Raw genomic sequence first — 21,330 nt, forward strand, 5'->3', positions numbered from 1 at the left:
GCCGTCGATATGCGTGTCGGTGGTGATGAAAGGGTTCCTTATATAACAGACATATATACCTCTATAGGCTATATAAAACAATTAAAGTACACGAGGAGTAGTACAGTGTGATGCTTAATAAGCTGCCACTGTTCACACTAAACGCTACATTTAGTAGGAAAAGTGAGCAGCAGACCACACACATCTTTACGGCACAGCGTCTACATTCACGTTATAACGTTAGTTAACAGCAGCACTGGCGAATATTACACACAAGCTGACCACAGACTGTCAAAAAAACAGATAAGTTGACCACAGACTGTCAAAAGAAACAGACAAAGCTGACAACGGACGACACATGCGGGCTCGGAGGAGGGGGGGCGTGGTTCCCTTTCGTGTGTTAACGTTACATAAAAGACTGTGTTTCATGCGTTACATAAAAGACTGGTCCATGTCCATGCTGCTGTGAGCTGCTTCTAGAGACCCGACCAGCTGAAAGGCAGAACAGAGCAGCCTTATTTATCGAAAGGTGACCAGGTAACCATTCTTCTCATTTAATTCATCATAGTAATTCTCCTCACTGTAGGCTGGGACAAGGTCAGAGAGTTCACCAGTTTTTATTGCGGTTCTGTTTTTCTTGCACGGTGCTGATAGAACTTACTATTGTTACACGTTGAAACTATTTTGACGTGGTGACGGTTATTATTGTCTTGATTTATTTGTACTTGATGTCCAGCACAGGCAGGCTGTACGGAAAGATGGCGGCTTCCTTGCTGAGGATAGGACGACTGAGCTGTGTCAAGGTAATCCATTTGTAACGTGAACAACTTCAATGTATTCGATCGTTCTCGTGCCATGCTCGGTCAGTGAAGTGTGATGCTGTGGACCGGGTTATCAGTGCTTTCTCTGGGTCTGCTTGGTGTTCGTGGAGCTGTTACCTGATCCAGAACAAGCTTTTTCAGCTTTTTAAGCTAGCAATGGACTCTACTCAATGCTTGGTGCTTTAAATTAGTGTCTTTCTTAATGAATTATGAAACCATAAGCACACATTTGAGCCATTTATTGTAGACTGTTGGTTGTCTAACTGCACGCCTCAGTGGAGAAGGCTTACAGGACACACAGGCCCAGCAGCCGGTCCGCTGCTGGACTGCTTAAGGAATGTCACCAGTACAGAGTCCGTGAGCACACTGGGACTGTCCTTGCTTCAAACTGGACTTGTTTACTTGGAAGAGTCTCATTTGTGTCTAGAATGGATTTAAATCACTTGCACCATACTTAGCGATCAGTGGGACGGTCATTACAAACTCACGCTGTGCAGACGGACATTGTTCAAGCCCACAGAACTGTACTTAATTTACGTTGTGGTGGAGATCCCAACTTTTCAAAAGGTAGAAATGTCTGAAATCTGGGGAAACGTTTATAAATGATGCACAAGACATGTCATTTGCTGGAATGGTGCAATAAAGCCATACAATAGATTTTTCACTTGGTGTAATTATCACATAGCCAACTGTTGCATCCATTAAGAGCTGATACATCAGACAGCCTGGAATAAGATGGTTTTTTTTTTTCCAATCTTGAAACTATCAAAATGAAAAATAACTAAAGGTTATGGTCTATAAAACCTCACTAATACAATGTGGTGTCTGTGACTTAAAGATGACAGCCTAATCTGGTAGTTAATATTTGAGTGAGACTTTTAGCGAGCACATTTAAATGGGACATTGAAGAAGTGCAATGCATTATGGATCTGAACAGGCAACTATTGTAATCTACGAAAACATGAACAGAGCCTGGCTCTTTCTCAGCATGTACTTGTAACATTTAAGCACCCAAGTGGACTGCCAAAGACAGACAAAGATCTTGGATGTATGATGGTGAGAACATATGGAAAGCCCCAAGACTCCTTGCAAATAATAAGTCATGTCCACGTGCAGTAGCTTAATCAAAATGTAGAGGCAGTTCTAAAAGTTGGAACCCTCTTAATTGTGCATAGTGTATATTAGAACAGGAATCCAACTGAGACATCTAGACTGTTACTATGGCATAAGCTTAACAGCAGTTTAAGGTTCAAGACTGGTTTGTGTTGTCTGGAGCAGAACCACGTGGTCTCTAAACCCTGCTGAGGTGCCCTGTAGAAATCACCTTAATGCCACTAGAGTTCATCATCTCTGAGGTTCAGGTTAGACCTTCTGCAAACCTTGTGCTACTGAGCCATAACCATTCCATACACACCCTCAATTGTGTATTGCAACAATACTTTCTAATATTGTGCATGTAGCACTTCAGTTTTCATACAGTTTTTTTTATGTGTAAAATAAAATGTCTGCAATGAACACAACTGTATTGATTCATATATCTGGTCTATTTGTTAGGGACAGAAGCAGCATACTGTACACAGACAAACTGACAACAGCTATCAGATGTTACTGTCAGAGCTCACTGGAGACGGTGTGGTGACCATCACACACTCCTCCAGACACCTCAGTCAGCACATCTTCATCACCTGCACACATGGTGTCAAACAAAGTGTGGACGGCTCCATGCCCTCATTAGGAGTCCTCAACATAGTGCATGGGGCCAAGGTCACCATGATGGCACCTAAATAAGTAAACCCCACGTTCACCTATTGCGCTTCCATTTTGAAATATATCCAGGGTGAATACATTGATTGTGAATCATTGTGGATGCAATCAATCTGACTGCTGTGAACTTATAAATACTGCAGTGACACTGGTAGTGCTGCATGATGGGAGTCGCTGCTGGAGGTCTACGGTAATGGAAGAATGAGGAGGGGACTAGTGTTCAGGGACCACCTCCCCTACAAGCACCACCTCTTCTTGGTCTTCCTCTGTGGTTTCCGTGATTCACTGTAAAGAACTATTGATCAGTGGTAGAGCAGGGTCATCTTTCGTCAATGTGAAGTTTTTCAAGTTCTGGGATTTATAAAAGGAAATTGCACACTGGCAGAAGTACGTAAGGTTTTAAAATTCAGAAAATGTACGTTTATTTCTTCATTTGTACTTTTAAGCAAATATTTAGTGTGGATCCTACACACTGTTTTATGTATGAAACCCCTGGTCGTACTAAAGTTAAAAGTTATATAATTCAGTGTAAGGGCAGATTTCAAATAATTTTGTCAATCTCCAAAAGTTAAGTTGTTTCATTACGTAAGCTTTTATGAAGGCCGTCAATTCATTTTTGTCAGTAGAAAAAGTGTTACTGAACTGAAGATCTAAAAACACAAATCCTAGATGCTTTGTAAGGTTCCTCTTGCAATACTTATATAGTGTAATACATTTTAGACCTTATTTTAGTAGAATGTTAGGTGACAGTTATTGTAGGGCAAACTGAAAATATTTGAATGAATATTCAATACAGCGTAATGTGGGGCTCTTGTCTATCACCTGTCTGGGCAGACCGTATACGGTTTAGAAGCTGCAGTCTAAGCCCCCTACAACTTAAAGCTTAAACCACAGTTTGGATGGTTGTATGCTCAGGGACACACCAACAGCTGCTGGAGTAGAGTTGGGTAAATGTAAATGTGAAAAGCCCGAAAGTTGTATTGATCAACAACCGTATGAGTCCTGCTAACTTAAACTGTGCATTTAGACAGTCATTGCTCCTTTTTCAAGGTGAGAAAAAAGCTGAATCTAATTGTGTGTGTGTGTGTGTGTGTGTGTGTGTGTGTGTGTGTGTGTGTGTGTGTGTGTGTGTGTGTGTGTGTGTGTGTGTGTGTGTGTGTGTGTGTGTGTGTGTGTGTGTGTGTCAGTGTTTGCAGGCTGAGAGCTGGATTACTCTGAGTAGAGCACCTGCAGCTGCGGCCCTCAGCACAAAATCCGGCGGTTCCAAGAAGTCGTCAAAAAAGAACTCAGGTAGGTTTCAGAGAAATGTCACATGTGGCAGAGCTTCTATCAAATAACACAGTCAGACCGACATACAGTCAAATGATACCATACAGGTCAAATTATGGTATTACTGAGTAGTCTATTGGACTAATAACATATGGGTTATCCCGACGTTGGTGGAGATATGATTTTCTTTTACTGTCTGTATACTGACTGTATGACTGCATTACGCAACAGTTTTTGAGATTGGCTGAACTCGAGAGGGTTGATAAGACGAATGCTGAATAAGACATTTGATGTCATTTCATGAAGTAAAAACAGACTGTGAAAGGGTTTACATTGTAAGACCAAAACACGGACAGCGCCGTGGTGGAGACCTGTCGATCACTGTGTAGCCCCGCCCCTAAAGCATACTCTGCTCTATGGTCTATTTGACTCTAAATGGACCATAATTTACCAAGTTAACATCATGCTGTCTTGAAGAAGACTTGAAACTAGAGATTGAGACCATAAACTCATGTTTACAATGTTTACTGAGGGAATAAAGAGAGAAGTAGAGTCATTTTCTCATAGACTTCTACTGGGGTAACCAGGGCAACTGCACTGGTGGGTAAAAGCACCATTCTCCTCACACAAAATGCAGACTGGTTTCTGTGCAATGTATGACAGAGGTGTTTACGCAGCTACAAGGCAGAAAGCAGGCCTCCCAGGATTCCTAGCAGAGCCAAGCTCCAAAGCTGAGATGACGGGGAGTTGTTTTGCAGTTACTTTATACAAATGTTTCATATTCCGAGGGGGTTCACAGGCTTTTTTTAAATTTATTTATTTATTTTTTTTAGAACTGAAGGAGATTATGGATCCGGGCCATTAAAAGAGTAGATTTGGGTCCCGGTGATCCTAAAGGCAATGAGAGTCTGTGCAGTGTCCACTTGGTACATTACATTGGCTATCTTAGTAATGAGTAAGTTATATAATATTGGTTTGGTTCAGTAGGTCACAGCCTAAGTAACTGACCAACTACATTCGGGAGACGGTGAGTGTGAAGCTGCCGAGCTCAGCAGTACCGCAGTGGCAATCCATCGACTCCATATGCTAGGAGTGGCCCAAGTTTCCTGGGAAACCCACAGTAGAGACTGCTGCCCCCTGAATGCACTTAGTTATATTTGTAGACAAGAACCTTGTCTATAGCGCTGTCAAAGCAGCAGCAGTAGTTAGTCATGCACCACAGATCAATAAAAATGAACTGATCAACAAAAGGGTGACAGGCCCACAATTGATGGAAATAGAAATTAGCGACCATGTCTTAAAACTTTTAAATGATGTAAGACTTTGTTACAGCTCTAAATAGTTGCATGCGACAATATACGCGAGGGAAACCATTTCGAAGGGACAATATCTTGACAGTAAGCAGGACAGCTGCTTTTCCTCCCCTGTTGTCACAACGAAGCGATCTTGAAAGCCAACATTCTCTTGCATGGGGCGACTGTGGATCAGAGGGTCGGTGGTTCAATCCCCGGCTCCACTAGTCAATGTCCATGTGTCCTTGGGCAAGACACTTAACCCCAATTTGCCGGAACAGGAACAGGCTGTTCTTGTGGTGTATGATTGTTAGTTCAAGTCCTACCTTGCATGGTAGCCCTGTCATCGGTGTGTGAATGGGTGAATGATGACATGTAGTGTTCAAGACCTTTTGAGTGGTCGGAAGACTTGAAAAGAGATTTACAAGTACAGTCCTCAATATCTGCAATATTCTATTGATTTTTGGCGTTATGTTTCCGACTGAGGGCTAACCGCTAACGTACGCGTGTTGTTGTTTTGCTAGCAACTATTTAATGCTCATCTGCTCGACATATGCCAAACTAACGTTAGACTTTGCAGAGACGGGGTGATGACGTGATTAGCATTAAACTGATGATACTGCAATGTAACCTAACTGTTCTCTCTCACCGGACGACGTAAACATTTTGTCATTGCTTGAGCAGTGCAGAAAACTGCTTGGACAGCAGCAAATTAAGATTGTTTTCATTGTGACATCAACATGCCAAAGGGCTGTGTGACTAATTTTACTAATAACAAGACTTAAAAAGTCAAAGTTTCCAGTTTTATATTATATACCAGTTGGCAGCGGCCATTCAGAGGGGCTAACTTAAACTCTGAAAGGAGTGTGAACCAAGCCAGACCCTGGTCCCCCAAGTCAAATCCCACTATGTCTGATCTACCCATTTCATAACTGGTAATGATAATAGACAAAGTTATACTAATAATTCATATAGTAATGGTATATGTTGGTCTGCTGGGGTCTAGTGCCTTCATTTTGCCCATTAGAAAGGATGCAAGTTTAAGGCACTTCTGCACTGGCTTAACTTTTCAGACCCGAAGGTTGCCGCACGCCGAAACCATGTCACTGATAACAAAATTGTCCAGTATGAAGCTGGGTTGTAGCTGTTGTTTGACAGTTTGGGGCACTGTTGGGAACAGTGTTTTGGGAAAGTTCAAAAGTCATGGTAAAAATGCATAACATGCAGCAGCTAATTGGTTATGGCTGCAGTGTAAGAGAGCACTTGTGTAATGTTGCTATTGGAACCAGCTGCAATGCAGGATTCGGCATATATTACAGATTTGTATGAATGTGTTTTTACAGGTTATGAGGTTGACAACATTGATATTAGATTACTGATTTTGATGGACAAATAAAAACCCTCTAAACGTCTCTGTTGTCTCAAAGAATGTATTCAATTAGTACTGATGCTAGGGAGTAAACAACACGCATGCAAATTACTATATTTTGTATATTGGCAAAAATATATATTTATTTATTTATTTATTTATTTATTTATTTATTTATTTATACATACACACACAGGGCATGGCTCTTTTTTGCTATCTGGTCAAAACTACAGAATCCAGTCTGCCTTCCACATAAAGAAAGATCCCAGTCGCTTCCACACAGTCAGGCATACATCTTATCACTGGTATCGTATTGGTACTCTGTAGCAGCAGATTCCCAAAGCCCAGGTACCTCTATTGGGACTGTAAAGGCGTATCGGTGCGTCGCTACTGCTGGATAGTTTGAACCTCTTCTAACACCAATGAGGATATAGAAGTTGCACTGACTCCTTTAACTGTGATTCAGCAATTTATGCACACATTTAATTTTTTCTGCCACTTTTATCACTATTTTTCCCTTCTGGCTTTCCTTCCACAGGTTTTGAAGATCACTTCACTTTCTCACTATCAGCAGACCATTGTTGCATTTAGGTCCTTTTGATTATTATGTTCTCCTTTTTATCTCAATAGAAAGCTGCTGTAGTCAAGGTTACAGTTGTTCTTTTCTATCAAGAGTTTTCATGAAGCTTTTCTACAATACATTTTCTGTATCCCTTAACTTACAGGCTTCTTGTTTTACATTTCCTTATTTTCCTGTAAACCGGTAACAGATGCCACCTTCTGGTATATCTATGACTTTTCTGTGTAGAATGTTGGACATTTTGTCATTCAACTATATACATATGTTTAACAAAATAATACATCTTGTCTTTTTGCCCTCCTTCTTTGTCCTAGACAAAGACCAGGTTAAAACATACTTCGATGTAGAGAAACTTGTCCAGCACAAGGCATATGAGTTTCCCAAGAAAGGATCATCAGCCGCTGCAGCTGCAGAAGCTGCAGCTAGATCAGTCGCAGAGCCCACGCCCTCTGCTGCTGCACCCGAGACTGTGGCAACCACCCCTGTGGTAGAAGCCACTCCTGTTGTTGAAGCGCCTCCCGCTGTCGAAGCGGTCTCTGAAACTGCATCAGCAGTTGAAGCCACACCTGTTATTGAGGCTGTTGCCGAAGCTGTACCAGAGGTTGAAGCTGTTGCTGAAGTGGTTGCCGAAGCTGTACCAGTGGTTGAAGCTGTTGCCGAAGTGGTTGCCGAAGCTGTACCAGTGGTTGAAGCTGTGGCCGAAGTGGTTGCCGAAGCTGTCCCAGTGGTTGAAGCTGTTGCTGAAGCTGTGGCTGAAGTGGTTGCCGAAGCAGTACCAGTGGTTGAAGCTGTTGCTGAAGTGGTTGCTGAAGCTGTGGTTGCTGAAGCTGTACCAGTGGTTGAAGCTGTAGCATCTGTTGCTGAAGCTGCAGCTCCAGCAGTGGAAGCTGCTGCAGCTGAAACTGCTGCCCCAGTTAGTGAAGCTCCAGTTGAAGCTGCTGCAGCACCAGAAGCTGCTCCAGCAGAACCGCTTGTCGAAGCTGCTGCTGCTGAAGTTCCTGTCGAAGCTGCTCCTGAAGCCCCTGCTGCAGAAGCTGCACCAATTGTGGAAGCTGCCGCTGAAGTTGTCCCTGCTGAAGCCCTCGTAGAAGCTGCTGCAGAGCCCGTAGAAGCTGAAGCTGCCCCCGTAGAAGCTGCTGCGGAGCCCGTAGAAGCTGAAGCTGCCCCCGTAGAAGTTAAAGCTTCTCCTGCTGAAGCTGCCCCAGTAGAAGCTGAAGCTTCTCTTGCTGAAGCTGCCCCAGTAGAAGCTGAAGCTTCTCCTGCTGAAGTGGCTGCTGAAGTTTCTGCCCCTGTGGAGAGCACCGAGGAGCTGGTGGACCCTGCTCCAGTGGTGGCTGAAGCTGCAGGAGAGGAGCTGCAGGCGGACGCCCCAGTTGAACCAGTTGAACCATTTGAGGGTACACACTACAACCGCCCCCTCCCCCACAATCCTTCTCTTTTCCTCTGTGGACTCTCCAGTCTACCAGCATCATTTGAATCACCATTTCTGTGAATATGTAGTAGTTTGTGATGAGCGTAAGGATAAACCGTAAAGATACCTGACATCACAAACGCACTTCTTTTGTTCTAGCCTTGCACAGGTTGTTCCTTTATAGTCCCTCAGTGTTACTCAGTGATCCATTCTAGCTCATAAACCTCAATGTCTTCCCTTCTTCATACATGGCTGGGTCACCTTTCATTTAGCTGTAGTTACACTCATTGTCTAATGTGTTTGTGCTGCTTCAGCCATCCTGCATATGATGCATCTCTTAACTGCACAGCTTTTTGGCATGGTTCATTTCAGTAGACCTTTTTTCCAGTTTTTGTTTTTCACTTACTAATGTCTGCCTGCTTACTGCACTCATTTCTTTTCTTTTTGTTTTTGTTTTTCTAGAAAATCTTTTCACCTTCCTGCATAAGTCACTGTGATCTGTTCTTCCCACCTTTTATTCATACAGATGTTCTATGTGGTTTTAAGATCCCCACTTTCATTTCCAGTCTTCCTTAAAAAGATCTTCCAACGTGAAAGAAAATATTTTTCAGCACTGTCCATCTCCCAGTTTTGTGTTATGGTTGTATGGAACTGTTCTGCTTGATTTTGTATTGGTGATTGTTGAACACAAAGATAATGTTAAAGGTACTGTTTCCAGAGGTGAAGGAGAAGGTTGCAACTGTCACCTTATTTATTTATTTATTTATTTATTTATTTATTTTTCCATCAAACTTCTCTCCTCCTCCTTCGTCCCTTACACTTCTCACACTTATTCGGGAGTCGCATGGTAAAATGAATATGTAATCAATCCCTACATGTGTGATCCTATTGTTGGGTGTATTTTGTTAATGCGTAATATGTAAACGTAAACGTTCTTTCGTGGTAAAAGCCCCCTGGTTGCTGTGTGTGGAGCCACACTTGAAGACTTTATATTTGTTCTTTGACTTCACTGTTAAGAGGTTTTGTTTGATTTTTGGCAACCTTTACCTTACAGCAGGTCTGTTAATGTGTTGCCTAGCATGACCTATCACAGCAACCTTTTAACCTGTCAACTTACTTTTACACTTTCTTTCCTATCTGACCCTGGACTTGCCTACTCTGTCTACCACTCCCAGGTGCTGTTATGTGCATGAGGGTTACAGTTAACATCAGATTGGTTGTTTATTATTACTTGTTCTAGCCAAATGGACTGATATCCAAACGCATGAAGTTGGTTTATGAGTATTTTTCTGTGACGAGAAATGAGTTTGATGGATTTTGTCTTTCTGTGACCCTCAGCTCAAATGGACCCAATCCAGAAGCTCTTCTTGGACTCCATACGCGAGTACTCCACAAAAAGCCAGTAAGTCTCACTAACCCCACCAAGCAGCTTTTAATTTCATCCCAGTTGGTTTGTTTTGTTTTTTCTCCCAACTTTACGCTGCACTAACGGTTTCAGCTAACCTGGACGTAGCAGAGGTTTAAACTGTAGCTGCAAGCACAGGTTCAGCTGAACAGCAGCTAAAATGTGCAATGGAAGTTACCTTAATGTTTGGCCCACACAGGTGATTCAGATTAATGCTCTATGTTCAGAATTTGGAAAACAAATAAAGGACATTTGCTTCACCTGTCAGATTTTCAGTTCCGCTGATTTAAATCACAGCTGTGGAAACTGCTGAGGAAACAGTGTGTGCTTCAATGTCCATAATCTCATGTAATAACTATGATAATGTACAGCAATTGACTTTAAACAATGAGGGGAGAGTGGAAGGAAGGAGGATGTGGCCCGGATATCTGCTGGCTACACTGGAAGCCCCAAAACATTGTCGCTCCCAGAGGCTACATCATCGTCAGTCCGACAACCGATAGGTTCCAAGATTGTACAAAGCTTCTTCCCTCTCTGGCAACGTTAAAGTGCTAAATATAATATCCCTGTATAATATACCTGCAAAATCCCTGTTATATAGATTTCTGTGACCTTAAACAATGTTTGGCCATCTGTGTCTGAAATCACTCCCTCGGTCACTCATTCTCTACTCCCGATGTAACACACTCCATACATTACTTAAAAGTGAGCAGTATATTGAGATATTGTACACTTATGAATCATCACACCTTCTGAAGATGTAAATCATTGAAAATGGGGTCTTAAATTAATAGTTTCAGTAATTTCCTGAAAAACCTGGTCACTGTGGCTTTTAACAAATGATACTCAAACTCAATGGTGCTTTTGTTGGGACTATTTTCAGCGGCCAATTCATACACATTTGGGACTATAGTGAGTATTTCTGGCTGCAGGACGTTTATGCAAGTTTGAGTCAGCTGACCTGTTTAATCGGTTTTTTTGGACAACAATGGAGCTCCAGGTCCAGTTTGTAAATGGCAATGATGTACGTGCGCACACAGTTTGACAACGGAAATACGGCGGAGTGATATATAGTAGCCTGGCTACACAAGGGCATTAACCACCAAACATCATGAATGCAACTTAAATAAATTGACCAGATCTGTGTGCTTTTAGTTTAGTTTAGAATACATAAGCAAGTTGTCAAATAGTAATTAACCGGACATTTTGATGCTGGTAACGGTTTAAATTCAATGTTTAAAGCTTTCTAACTCTTCGAGAAAGCTGGGGCAAAATACCACCTCTGTTGCCAACATGTGCTTGATGACATCAGCCGTGAGCGGGCCTAATGTCATGTTTTAGATGCACATGTTCTCAAGCCCAAATAAGTGAAATGATTCTTCAAAGGTTAGATTAGAGTTCCTGGCTCAGCTTTTGCTCCAGAATTTTGGTCAGTAAAACAAGATAAATGATGAACAGTAATGCAAGTTTTCCAAAACTCCTGAAACAAACGAATATCAAATGGACTGTATTTGTATATCTCTTTTCAAGCCTTCCAACCACTCAAAGCTCTTTAACACTACATGTCATCATTCACCCATTCATACCATTCATACGCTGATGACAGGGCTACCATGCAAGGTGCCACCTGCCCATCAGGACTATCTAACATTCACACCAGATCACACACTAATGGCACAGTCTTCGGGGGGGAATTTTGGGGTTAAGTGTCTTGCCCAAGGACACATCGTCATGGACTACAGGAGCCGGGGATCGAACCGCCGATGCTCTGATTACTGAAATAATAAATAAAGCCTGATTCTACGTCTGCCTTTTAAAAACTAAATAAATAAATAAATAAAATAAAAATAAAAAATCTGAATGTGGACTGATGATTCAACAGAGCCTAATGCATTAATTGTGGGAGAGAATGAGATGGAGGTTTTTCGATAACTGTCCTCTTTACTATTTGTCCTCCTGTAGGTCTACTGGGGGGCTAGTGGATGCAGGTGCTGATTATGAAAAGGCCTTGGCAGAGGAGGTAGCAAAGCTTCAAAGACTCTATGGTGGTGGAGACCTTGCATCATTTCCAGAGTTCAAATTCACAGGTGAGTCAAGTTAATCAATTATTAGTCAACCATTGTAACTTGTGAACAGCGATACTGATTGTTCTGTGTGTGTGGTATAGTTCCAACTTTTGCCACCTAAATGGAGTTGTTTTTTCATAATGAAAGGTTGTGAACAGATTTTATTGATCAATGTTAAACTTTAAAGTTATGTTTGCCATGTGTCAGCACTTTGGCCACAGCTTTTATGTTTTTGCTTCATTTTCAAAACGGCTCAGTTGAATGAAGCAATCAGACAAGGCCTCACATTGATACCGTACAGTCTGACACAGACCACCAGGATTTTATTTGACTCATCTTGCACAGTGTGACATGCAATAAACTGACATGATTGTTGTTGTCGCACAGTCTAAAGGCACCTTAAGGATTGCTAGCTTGGTCTGTGTCTTAATTTGTCCAATAATTTAGTTTTAATAGCTCCCAGCTACTGAAATTTACTGTGAATATTCATGGTCCCCAGAGGTCGATTCTTTGTGACAGGCTGACATGTCTTGTTAACCCACCATAGTGCCAAAATTCCCTCTGGGACACGAAGCATATTCATATTTAATGGATACTAAAACCAGCCAAAGCAGCATTAGGGACTTGGAAAATAGAAACGTGAGTACATAATCAAACATGCACTTTTAGTTAATATCTCTACTTTCTGTTTTTTCAGAGCCCAAGTTGGATGAAGTTACCCAGAAGTGAACATCGGCATTTTGCAATAAACTTTTGTTAGTCGCCTTTTCCTTGTACATCTGTGTTAACAGTCTGCTTCAAGTCAGAGTTACAACATACCATTGCCTGTAGCTTTGTATATGAGAATAGCGTTTCCATGGCTGTTTTATGGGAATGGATGTACATTTTTGGCAGACAAAAGCTAATTTAGAGCTGTGAAATAAGCTTTGTGTAGATCGATCCATGGCTGACCTGAATGTGAATTAAAATAATAAATTCCAGTTCATATTTGTTGAATACATGTCTCTTTCTGCTGCTGTCAGGAACATCACAATCATTGTGTGTGTGTGTGTGTGTGTGTGTGTGTGTGTGTGTGTGTGTGTGTGTGTGTGTGTGTGTGAGAGAGAGAGATTTCAATCCACTTTAGTGAGTAGGAATCCTAAATTATTTAAAAATGCATTTTTGTTCAGGTGAGACCAGGAATCAGTTTTGTTAAAAGAAGTAACCACTCAGCTAAACCTCCACCGTATTCACAGAACACATGCGCATGACATGAAGCTGAGGAGGAAGTAAAGTTAAACAGAAATTGTAACCTAACCATACAAAATGTAACGTTACAACAATCCAAATTAGGCTCTTTCAGCGTGTGTGTGTGTGTGTGTGTGTGTGTGTGTGTGTGTGTGTGTGTGTGTGTGTGTGTGTGTGTGTGTGTGTGTGTGTGTGTGTGTGTGTGTGTGTTTCTCTAAGCTGTAAAGAGACAGTGTTGACTGTTGTCTTCTAATTAACTGTCTCCAGGTCTGTTTCCTGTTGGTAGTTATGTGCGCCTCATTAGAAATGGACTACCTGCATACTTACAAGCAAGTGCGCCATCCAGGGGGTTTAAATAAGTACAGCATACAACGGGAAGCAGTTCTAATGTGTGCAATTTCAGACCACGGTAGGTTCTCATCTGTCTAATATAATGAACAGATATTGTATATTAGAATGCAGTAATATGAGCTACATTTCAATGTCGTTGGCCGAAACTAAAGGCAAAAGTAAAACTGAGAGCTCCGACAATTTTAAAAAGTCACCTGAAAACCGGAGTCAGACTGACCAGAACCCATTCTGAGTGATGACCACACAAAGGAGACAAAACAGCGAACAGCGCTCGTGAACCGAGCCGACAGACCGAAGACTGACGAGCGGGCCGTGAGTCATCCTCTGGCCGTCAATAGATATCACAAGCACCACAACAGAGTACTGTATGTGTTTATCTATCGTACTGTATGTTTATCTATCGTATTGTGTTTATCTATCGTACTGTATGTTTATCTATTGTATTGTGTTTATCTATCGTACTGTATGTTTATCTATCGTATTGTGTTAATCTATCGTACTGTATGTGTTTATCTATCGTTAAGCAGAAAGCCTTGAGATGGTATTGCTCTGTTGACCAAGTGTAAACACTGACAGCTTATTATTATAGGGATAGAACACATATAATGTGGTCGTCGGACTGACAGCGGAACCTTTGGTTTCGTTCGTACCAGTATCTTTGTGGAACTGTTTTCACTTCCTAGTTTCCGGTCGGAGCAATACACTGGGAACACGAAATGGCGACCTCCCTGCTGCGGTTAGGGCGACTGGGTTCCCTCAAGGTAACACGAATTGAATTCTCTCGTAACCGTTTTACATGTAGTCTGTTTGAATAGCACCTTCATTGAGATCAGCGTACATTTGATCCGAGACAGTGGCGTGGACATACTTCACTCCATGCTGCTGTCTCCTTCGCACTGACCCCGAGACGCCATGGTTCTTATAGAGTCCAGCACCGAAAAAAGGGCATAACGTTTGACGTTAGTTCTGAAACTTTAACCACAGCTAACCCTGAGCTAATACATTAAATCATACATATAGTTCAACCATTTCAACATAACACTTTATTTAACATAAACTTTATTTATTGTTTGGTAATCCTACATGTTGATATTATCTCGTACATTTCTGTTTATGGTTAAATTAATCAGTCTGGAATGTAATTTTTTTGCTAATAGTGCGAATGTATTGTACCTGATAAATAAAGTTACTTCATCACATTTATTAAAAAAAAAAAAATCATTAAAACACAAAATTGTCAGAAAGCAGTGCTGCTTATTGATTTGCATCATATACGTAGCTCAATGACCAATACAATGAAACGTTAATTGAGCCAGATCCTCTGCCCCAACTGACTAAAATAACTTAACTACGGCATGCTTATTTTGGAAGAGAGCTAGATGTCATCAAATATATCTAAGGAAGATATATTGAAAAGATAGAAACCTGAATATAAATGAGAAGGAAAAAAAATAAAAGTTGACAAATTTAGATTTTCTCATAGTCTTCAACCCAATCTTTGGTGCCACAAAAGCATTGCATAACTAGCCCCAGTACCCACCCAAAGCATTCAAAGCAAGAGCACTGCACATTTCAGGTACGCTGACAACAGCAGTTTACAGCAAAATACTGTGACTGTGAAAATTGGCACACAGCTTACACCTGGATCCAGCACTTAACATGACTTGTACACCCATGAGATACAAATATCAGCATTAAATGAGTTGAATTCAATTTGATATGGGGTCCTGCTGTAGTTCTGACCTAGTTCTGTTTTTCTGCATATTCCATGTGCAATGCGGTTCTTCTGTGTTCTTCTGCAGTGTCTCCAGCTGGAGAACTGGGGTGTCCTGAGGAGTCGCCCGACTGCTTGGTTCTGCACTCAGGCTGAAGAACCTGCAAAGCCAGTGAAAAAAACAAAGGCTGTAAGCAAAAGTAAGGCCATAGGATTCTGTTGACTTCATTAAGTTTGAAATGTAGTAATAATAATGATTGTATTTGTATAGCACTTTTCATACAAGAACAACTTTATTTACAATAAAGGAAGATAGGCATGAAATGAACATAATCAAAACAACAGTAAAGATAATTTTAGACTTATTAAATATAAACTCAGAAAGTCTAACACCTTGTGCACAAATACTATATGGTACCTAGCGTCTGTGGCCAGAACTAAATACAGACCCTCCCATTTTCCCACAAAACGTCTTCCCTACCGTATAACCTCTCTGCAGGTCTTATCTATGTAGGTTACAGCCAGAAAAGTGCCCCGGACGCTCAGAACACAGCCCACAGTCTTCACGTCCCAATCTACCAACAAATGATAACAATACAAATAAAGTTACAAATGTTCTAATCTGTACCTATATTTGTAGCATGCGCAATCACATCAGTATATACAATGCAAAACAAAAATCAAGTGCAATAAAACATTTTTAAAAGAATTGCAACAGAGCGTAAGGGCAAAGCAAGTGCAAAAACTAATTTTCGACCTGTATCAGGAAAGTCAATGCTAGTTAAAGGCTAAAGTGAAGAGATGCGTTGTTAGCTTTCTTTTCAAATATTTAGCGAGCTGGCTTCCCTCATATTGTTGGGGCGTAACTGAAAGGCTGCATTCCCACTTCTCTTTTGTCCGTTGTTGGGAACCTCCAACAAACCAGCAGCAGATGACCGCAGTGTTCTTGAAGGCAACTAGTTAGTGAGTTAGCAATGTAGCTTGGTCCTAGCATATTTAGGGCATTGTGTATAAAGAGGACCTTCAAATCACCTCAAATTTATGGTTAAACTTTTGCTAGCTGGTTGCTATTGTGTATTAATGATGTTCTTCTGTTTGTCCGTAATGTCACATACTGCATGTGTACATATTGATTGTGATTGAATTATGCTGATTTTAAAGCTTAATGTTTTACCTTTTTTATTTTACAGTGCAGGAAATGTTCCCTAAGGTCTAACATTTTCTTTCTCTTCCAGTCGTCCATTTCACCCAGAATACTTCACTAAGTTTATAATTGCTTGTGTTGCTGAATAGTGTACAATATAAACAAGGTTAACAATAAGTTTATTTATTTTAAATAATTAATATTGTGCTGTTATACATTTTTTTTCCCGTTAGGAAAATTCCAGGAAAACATAAATGTGTGCAGGATAAAGTCATGCCGCTCTGCTGTATATGTTAGTGTTAGTTAACCACTCTTGTCCCATGTATTATTTTCCCCAGCAGCAGAGGCTCCAGATGAGAGAGCAGCCTTGCTAGCCTATAAGACAACAGTTGCCTTCCCAGCTAGACTTTCAGAGCCTGGAGTTTTCCCAACACACACTCTAGGTGTAACTGAACCAGTGGCCTGCCCCAGTGCCATCGCAGACACAACTGTAGCTGCAGCAGTTGCAGCAGCGCCTGTCACTGCCACCAGTGAACCAGTTGGAGCTGAGCCAGAGGCAGCAGAGGTTCCAGATGAGAGAGCAGCCTTGCTAGCCTATAAGACAACAGTTGCCTTCCCAGCTAGACTTTCAGAGCCTGGAGTTTTCCCAACACACACTCTAGGTGTAACTGAACCAGTGGCCTGCCCCAGTGCCATCGCAGACACAACTGTAGCTGCAGCAGTTGCAGCAGCGCCTGTCACTGCCACCAGTGAACCAGTTGGAGCTGAGCCAGAGGCAGCAGAGGTTCCAGATGAGAGAGCAACCTTGCTAGCCTATAAGACAACAGTTGCCTTCCCAGCTAGACTTTCAGAGCCTGGAGTTTTCCCAACACACACTCTAGGTGTAACTGAACCAGTGGCCTGCCCCAGTGCCACCGCAGACACAACTGTAGCTGCAGCAGTTGCAGCAGCGCCTGCCACCAGTGAACCAGTTGGAGCTGAGCCAGAGGCGGCAGAGGTTCCAGATGAGAGAGCAACCTTGCTAGCCTATAAGACAACAGTTGCCTTCCCAGCTAGACTTTCAGAGCCTGGAGTTTTCCCAACACACACTCTAGGTGTAACTGAACCAGTGGCCCGCCCCAGTGCCACCGCAGACACAACTGTAGCTGCAGCAGTTGCAGCAGCGCCTGTCACTGCCACCAGTGAACCAGTTGGAGCTGAGCCAGAGGCAGCAGAGGTTCCAGCTGCTGACCCAGATGTTGCTCAGGTTATTACTGACACAGCTCCACCTGTAGTTGACGCAGCTCCCCCAGCTGCTGAGGCTCTAGTCGATGCAAGCAGTAAAAACTCGGCACAAGACGACACTCGAGCCGCTGCCACAGACGATGCAGTCCCAGCCGCTGCAGCCTCCTCTGAACCTGGTGATCCAGCAGCTGACGGATCATCTTCCTCTTCGTCCAGCGACTCGGACTCAGACTCAGACTCAGACTCTGAGGAAGAGAAGTCAGAAGTGAAGACCGAAACCAAGACCTCACCACCAGAGGTGTCAGAATCCACTGTGAAAGAAGAAGCAGAAGTCCAGGAGAACACTTTAGAAGTGAAGGAAGACAATAATGAAGCTAAGATGGAAGTTCCACCAGAACCTGAAGCTACTCCTGCTTGTGCTGCTGAAGATGCACAGGAGGCCACTCCAGCAGCTCAAGCCACCATCGAGGTACCCAGTGTTAGTTCTGAGGAGTTAGTGGACCCTGCTCCTGAGATCTGCAATGCCACCAAAGACACTGTGACCAGCCCAGAAGTTTCAGCTGAAGCTGCAGTGGAACCTGCTCCAGAAGTAAAAGAAGACAGTGCATCTCCTGCCATCGAGCCTGCATCTCTAGAAAAAGCCCAGACTGACGCTCCAGTAGAAACCACAGAGAGTGCCTCTGCTGAAGCCTCCGTAGAAGCTGCTGAAGCTGCCCCTGTAGAAGCTGATGCTGAAGCTGCTGCAGAGCCTGCTGAAGTGGCTGCTGAGGCTGCAGCTGAAGTTTCTGCCCCTGTGGAGAGCACCAAGGAGCTGGTGGACCCTGCTCCAGTGGTAGCTGAAGCTGCTGAAGCTGCTCCCATCGAAGTGGCTGCTGAGGCTGCAGCTGAAGTTTCTGCCCCTGTGGAGGGCACCGAGGAGCTGGTGGACCCTGCTCCAGTGGTAGCTGAAGCTGCTGAAGCTGCTCCCGTCGAAGTGGCTGCTGAGGCTGCAGCTGAAGTTTCTGCCCCTGTGGAGAGCACCGAGGAGCTGGTGGACCCTGCTCTAGTGGTAGCTGAAGCTGCAGGAGAGGAGCTGCAGGCGGACGCCCCAGCTGAACCATCTGAGGGTACACACTACACCATTATAGTTCCCAAATCTTTACCTCCCCATTTCCTCTCTGGATATGTGAGCCCCTACAGATGATCATCATTTTCTTTCTATCTATACTGTTATAGTGTCAACTCCCTCACATACTGTAGTTGCTGTTGCTTTCACAGCTTTTTAAATATCATCTCTGGATTCATTTAAATATCATCTCTGGATTCTTTTAAATAGCCTCTCGGTTTGCTTCTATTCCACCTCTGTGTCATCTGACTTTCGGTTGCCTTTGTTTTCAGTGTGGTGGTTTTGCATGGGGTGGAGGTAGTGTACATGTACTTTAATGCTTGCAGGTGCATTCCTTTTCCTTATGCGTTTTCTGCATTTTACAATTTTTTTTAACATTTCCTTTGCTTGCTTTCTGCTAATTGAGGTTTTGAGTTGACCCACCCACACAGCCATACTGTTGCTGTCAATGTATGATCAGAGATGTTGCTTGGTTCATACTGTGACACTAATCCTGCTCATGTTTCTGCTTTCCTCCCCTCGTTTAATGACTCAAGAATCTACCACCTATCTTTATTTTTAAAATCCCCCTCACTTGCATTCCAGCAGTTGCCATCCATCCATCTCCCAGAATATTTTTCTCATAGTTCACATTTTTTGATAAATTCCTCATTTTGGCTCATTTTTGTCATTGATGTCTGTTCGTATGAAATATGGGTTTTGGGTTTTCTGAGTTACGGTTACAGGTAATAATGCCATTGTCTTTATTCCTTGTGCCAGGTAATGTTATTGCTAACAGTAATGGTAGAGTGCACATCCTCGTACTGTTACAATGAAGATGCTTTAAAAGGCCTCCTGCCCCTACAGCAGCTGGACGAGTAGAAGCTGGGAGTGGCTGGAGTCAGTGGAAGTATTTCAGGGAGAAGGATTACACAGTAACCAAGATGTTTTTACAAAATCATTGGATCATGGTCATGGTATGAATACTGTATGTCGAACTGATTAGAAGCTACCAACCAATATTTGCCAATGGCTACATCTCACAGATTCAAATTCTAAACATTCCTGTAACTACAGCCCTTTGTTACACTTTTTGCCAAACACTTCTCTTACCAACTGGGTAATTTTGCCTCCTGGAACAACAACCTCCTCACCTCGGTCATAGATTTCACCACTTGTTAATTTGTGTCTTACTTTTCTTTTCTTTTTTTACATATTCTGTGAATCTGTTCTTCACCCGGAACTTTGGGATAAGCACGTTGTCGTTTAATGAAAACATTTAAAAGTGTCTAAAATGTATTTCTCTGTGATCTTCAATGTGCAAGGTTTTTTTCCCACTGTCTCATGTTGTTGATAACCTTACTGACACTGCATGCGCAGGGATGTCCACACCATTTAGATGTGAAAGAAAAGTATGTACTTCTGTTTAATCGAAAGCATCAAAGCACTTTTGACCTAATGCCCATTTTTAAAATCCATTTCATGCTTACTTCTGCCAGTATCACTATTTCTCTATTATGAGCTGTCTTTATTGTCTGCACCCTCACATACTTTCCTCTCACAAACATGATCCTTTAGGCTTTTCACACCAGTGTGTCTCCACACTGTTGGGGGTAATGTGGCCTACCGCCATAGGAAATGCCCCACAATAAACCACCTTTGTCAGCATGTGTGAATATGTTAATCGGCTACCGTTAAAAAGTCTTTTAAAATATTTACAAAGCAACCCACATTATTTTTTTCAAATTGTATAGCTTATCAGAAATACCTCGGTGAAGTTGTAATTACATTTTTTGTTGCCTGAAAATCAGTAACAGGGACAAGGATGCAGAAGTAGACCCAGTATTGCCTAACATGTTTGTCTAACCTTTTTTGTTTTAATGCATGAACAGTATGAAGATTTGTATACTCGCCTTTATGCCAGACTCAGCTTTCTTACATGCCTTTTTGTTTCTCCCTCTCCCTCTGCAGAGGCTGCAGCAGCGGCACCTCCGGAGCCCGAAGAGCCTTTTGACAACAGCACTTATAAAAACTACCAGCACCACAACTACACCCCCTACACATTTTCAGACCTGGATGTGGAGATGGCCAAGTTTCGTCTCCCGCAGCCCTCCTCCGTCAGACCCTAGAGGAGTCGGCCTTGCTGCAAACCTTTATTTTACTTAAAGATGATGGTGATGGTGTTGGCCCTTTTTATGATGATCATTCCCTCACCTGTCAGATTTGCATGCAATTCTGCTGTTAAAATGTTATATTATTAAAGCATAAAAATGGCAAATGGAGTTGTTTTTCCTGGTTTGATTCTGCTTTGTCTTAGCTAAGGAAATAGGCATATAAAGGGATAGGCACAGATCAAACGCTTTTATGCTGCTTTTCTGCCTCAGGGGGGCATTTGAATAGAGCTGAGTGTGCAAGTGGTTTATCTGTGTTTCTATTTTAAAGATTACAATTTCCACACCCTTAGCCTGCCTGCTTGCACATAATGTCCTAATTATCCCAGCTAGCGTTCTTTTAGTGGTAGACAATCAGCATCTATTGTGTATTAGTGTGTGTATATGATGACAAAATATCTGCATAAAGGAGTGTAAAGCTTCAGATATACATAGAAAATGTGTTGTGTAAACGGGGGC

The 21,330-nt window shown here is 42.3% G+C and overlaps 2 protein-coding genes across 5 annotated transcripts; both read left to right on the forward strand.

The window, feature by feature from the left end:
* Positions 1–130: 130 nt before the first annotated feature.
* Positions 131–12,952, forward strand: si:ch211-140m22.7 (uncharacterized protein LOC570370 homolog). 4 transcript variants are annotated; one of them, XM_068725139.1, is made up of 7 exons: positions 131–516; positions 721–782; positions 3,752–3,854; positions 7,389–8,471; positions 9,824–9,887; positions 11,853–11,977; positions 12,654–12,952. In XM_068725139.1, exons 2-7 carry the CDS (start codon positions 738–740, stop codon positions 12,683–12,685), a joined length of 1,452 nt encoding a protein of 483 aa, XP_068581240.1. In that variant the 5' UTR covers positions 131–516; positions 721–737; the 3' UTR covers positions 12,686–12,952. The 4 variants fall into 4 exon arrangements, with proteins under 4 accessions (XP_068581240.1, XP_068581243.1, XP_068581242.1 ...); XM_068725142.1 differs by having other exon boundaries at positions 131–508; XM_068725141.1 differs by having other exon boundaries at positions 132–508; positions 716–782.
* Positions 12,953–13,613: 661 nt separating this feature from the next.
* Positions 13,614–20,982, forward strand: ndufv3 (NADH:ubiquinone oxidoreductase subunit V3). Its single transcript, XM_068725178.1, has 5 exons — positions 13,614–13,899; positions 14,218–14,295; positions 15,337–15,448; positions 16,731–18,722; positions 20,672–20,982. The coding sequence occupies exons 2-5, from the start codon at positions 14,251–14,253 to the stop codon at positions 20,827–20,829; spliced, it is 2,307 nt and encodes a 768-aa protein (XP_068581279.1). The 5' UTR covers positions 13,614–13,899; positions 14,218–14,250; the 3' UTR covers positions 20,830–20,982.
* The last annotated feature ends 348 nt before the right edge of the window (positions 20,983–21,330 follow it).

This window comes from Cebidichthys violaceus, unplaced genomic scaffold, assembly GCF_023349555.1.
Source record: "Cebidichthys violaceus isolate CVI_PGR_0920_01 unplaced genomic scaffold, fCebVio1.0.p SCAF_34, whole genome shotgun sequence".
In the NCBI taxonomy this organism is placed as follows: Eukaryota; Metazoa; Chordata; class Actinopteri; order Perciformes; family Stichaeidae; genus Cebidichthys; species Cebidichthys violaceus.

What these genes read in the sequence shown, in the direction of transcription:
- si:ch211-140m22.7 (XM_068725139.1), top strand. Translation starts at nt 738, where the DNA reads ATGGCGGCTTCCTTGCTGAGGATAGGACGACTGAGCTGTGTCAAG. An exon ending in GACGACTGAGCTGTGTCAAG is followed by an intron (nt 783 to 3,751) that starts GTAATCCATTTG and finishes TGTGTGTGTCAG; the next exon opens with TGTTTGCAGGCTGAGAGCTG. An exon ending in GAGTACTCCACAAAAAGCCA is followed by an intron (nt 9,888 to 11,852) that starts GTAAGTCTCACT and finishes GTCCTCCTGTAG; the next exon opens with GTCTACTGGGGGGCTAGTGG.
- ndufv3 (XM_068725178.1), top strand. Translation starts at nt 14,251, where the DNA reads ATGGCGACCTCCCTGCTGCGGTTAGGGCGACTGGGTTCCCTCAAG. An exon ending in GGCGACTGGGTTCCCTCAAG is followed by an intron (nt 14,296 to 15,336) that starts GTAACACGAATT and finishes GTTCTTCTGCAG; the next exon opens with TGTCTCCAGCTGGAGAACTG. An exon ending in CCCAGCTGAACCATCTGAGG is followed by an intron (nt 18,723 to 20,671) that starts GTACACACTACA and finishes CTCCCTCTGCAG; the next exon opens with AGGCTGCAGCAGCGGCACCT.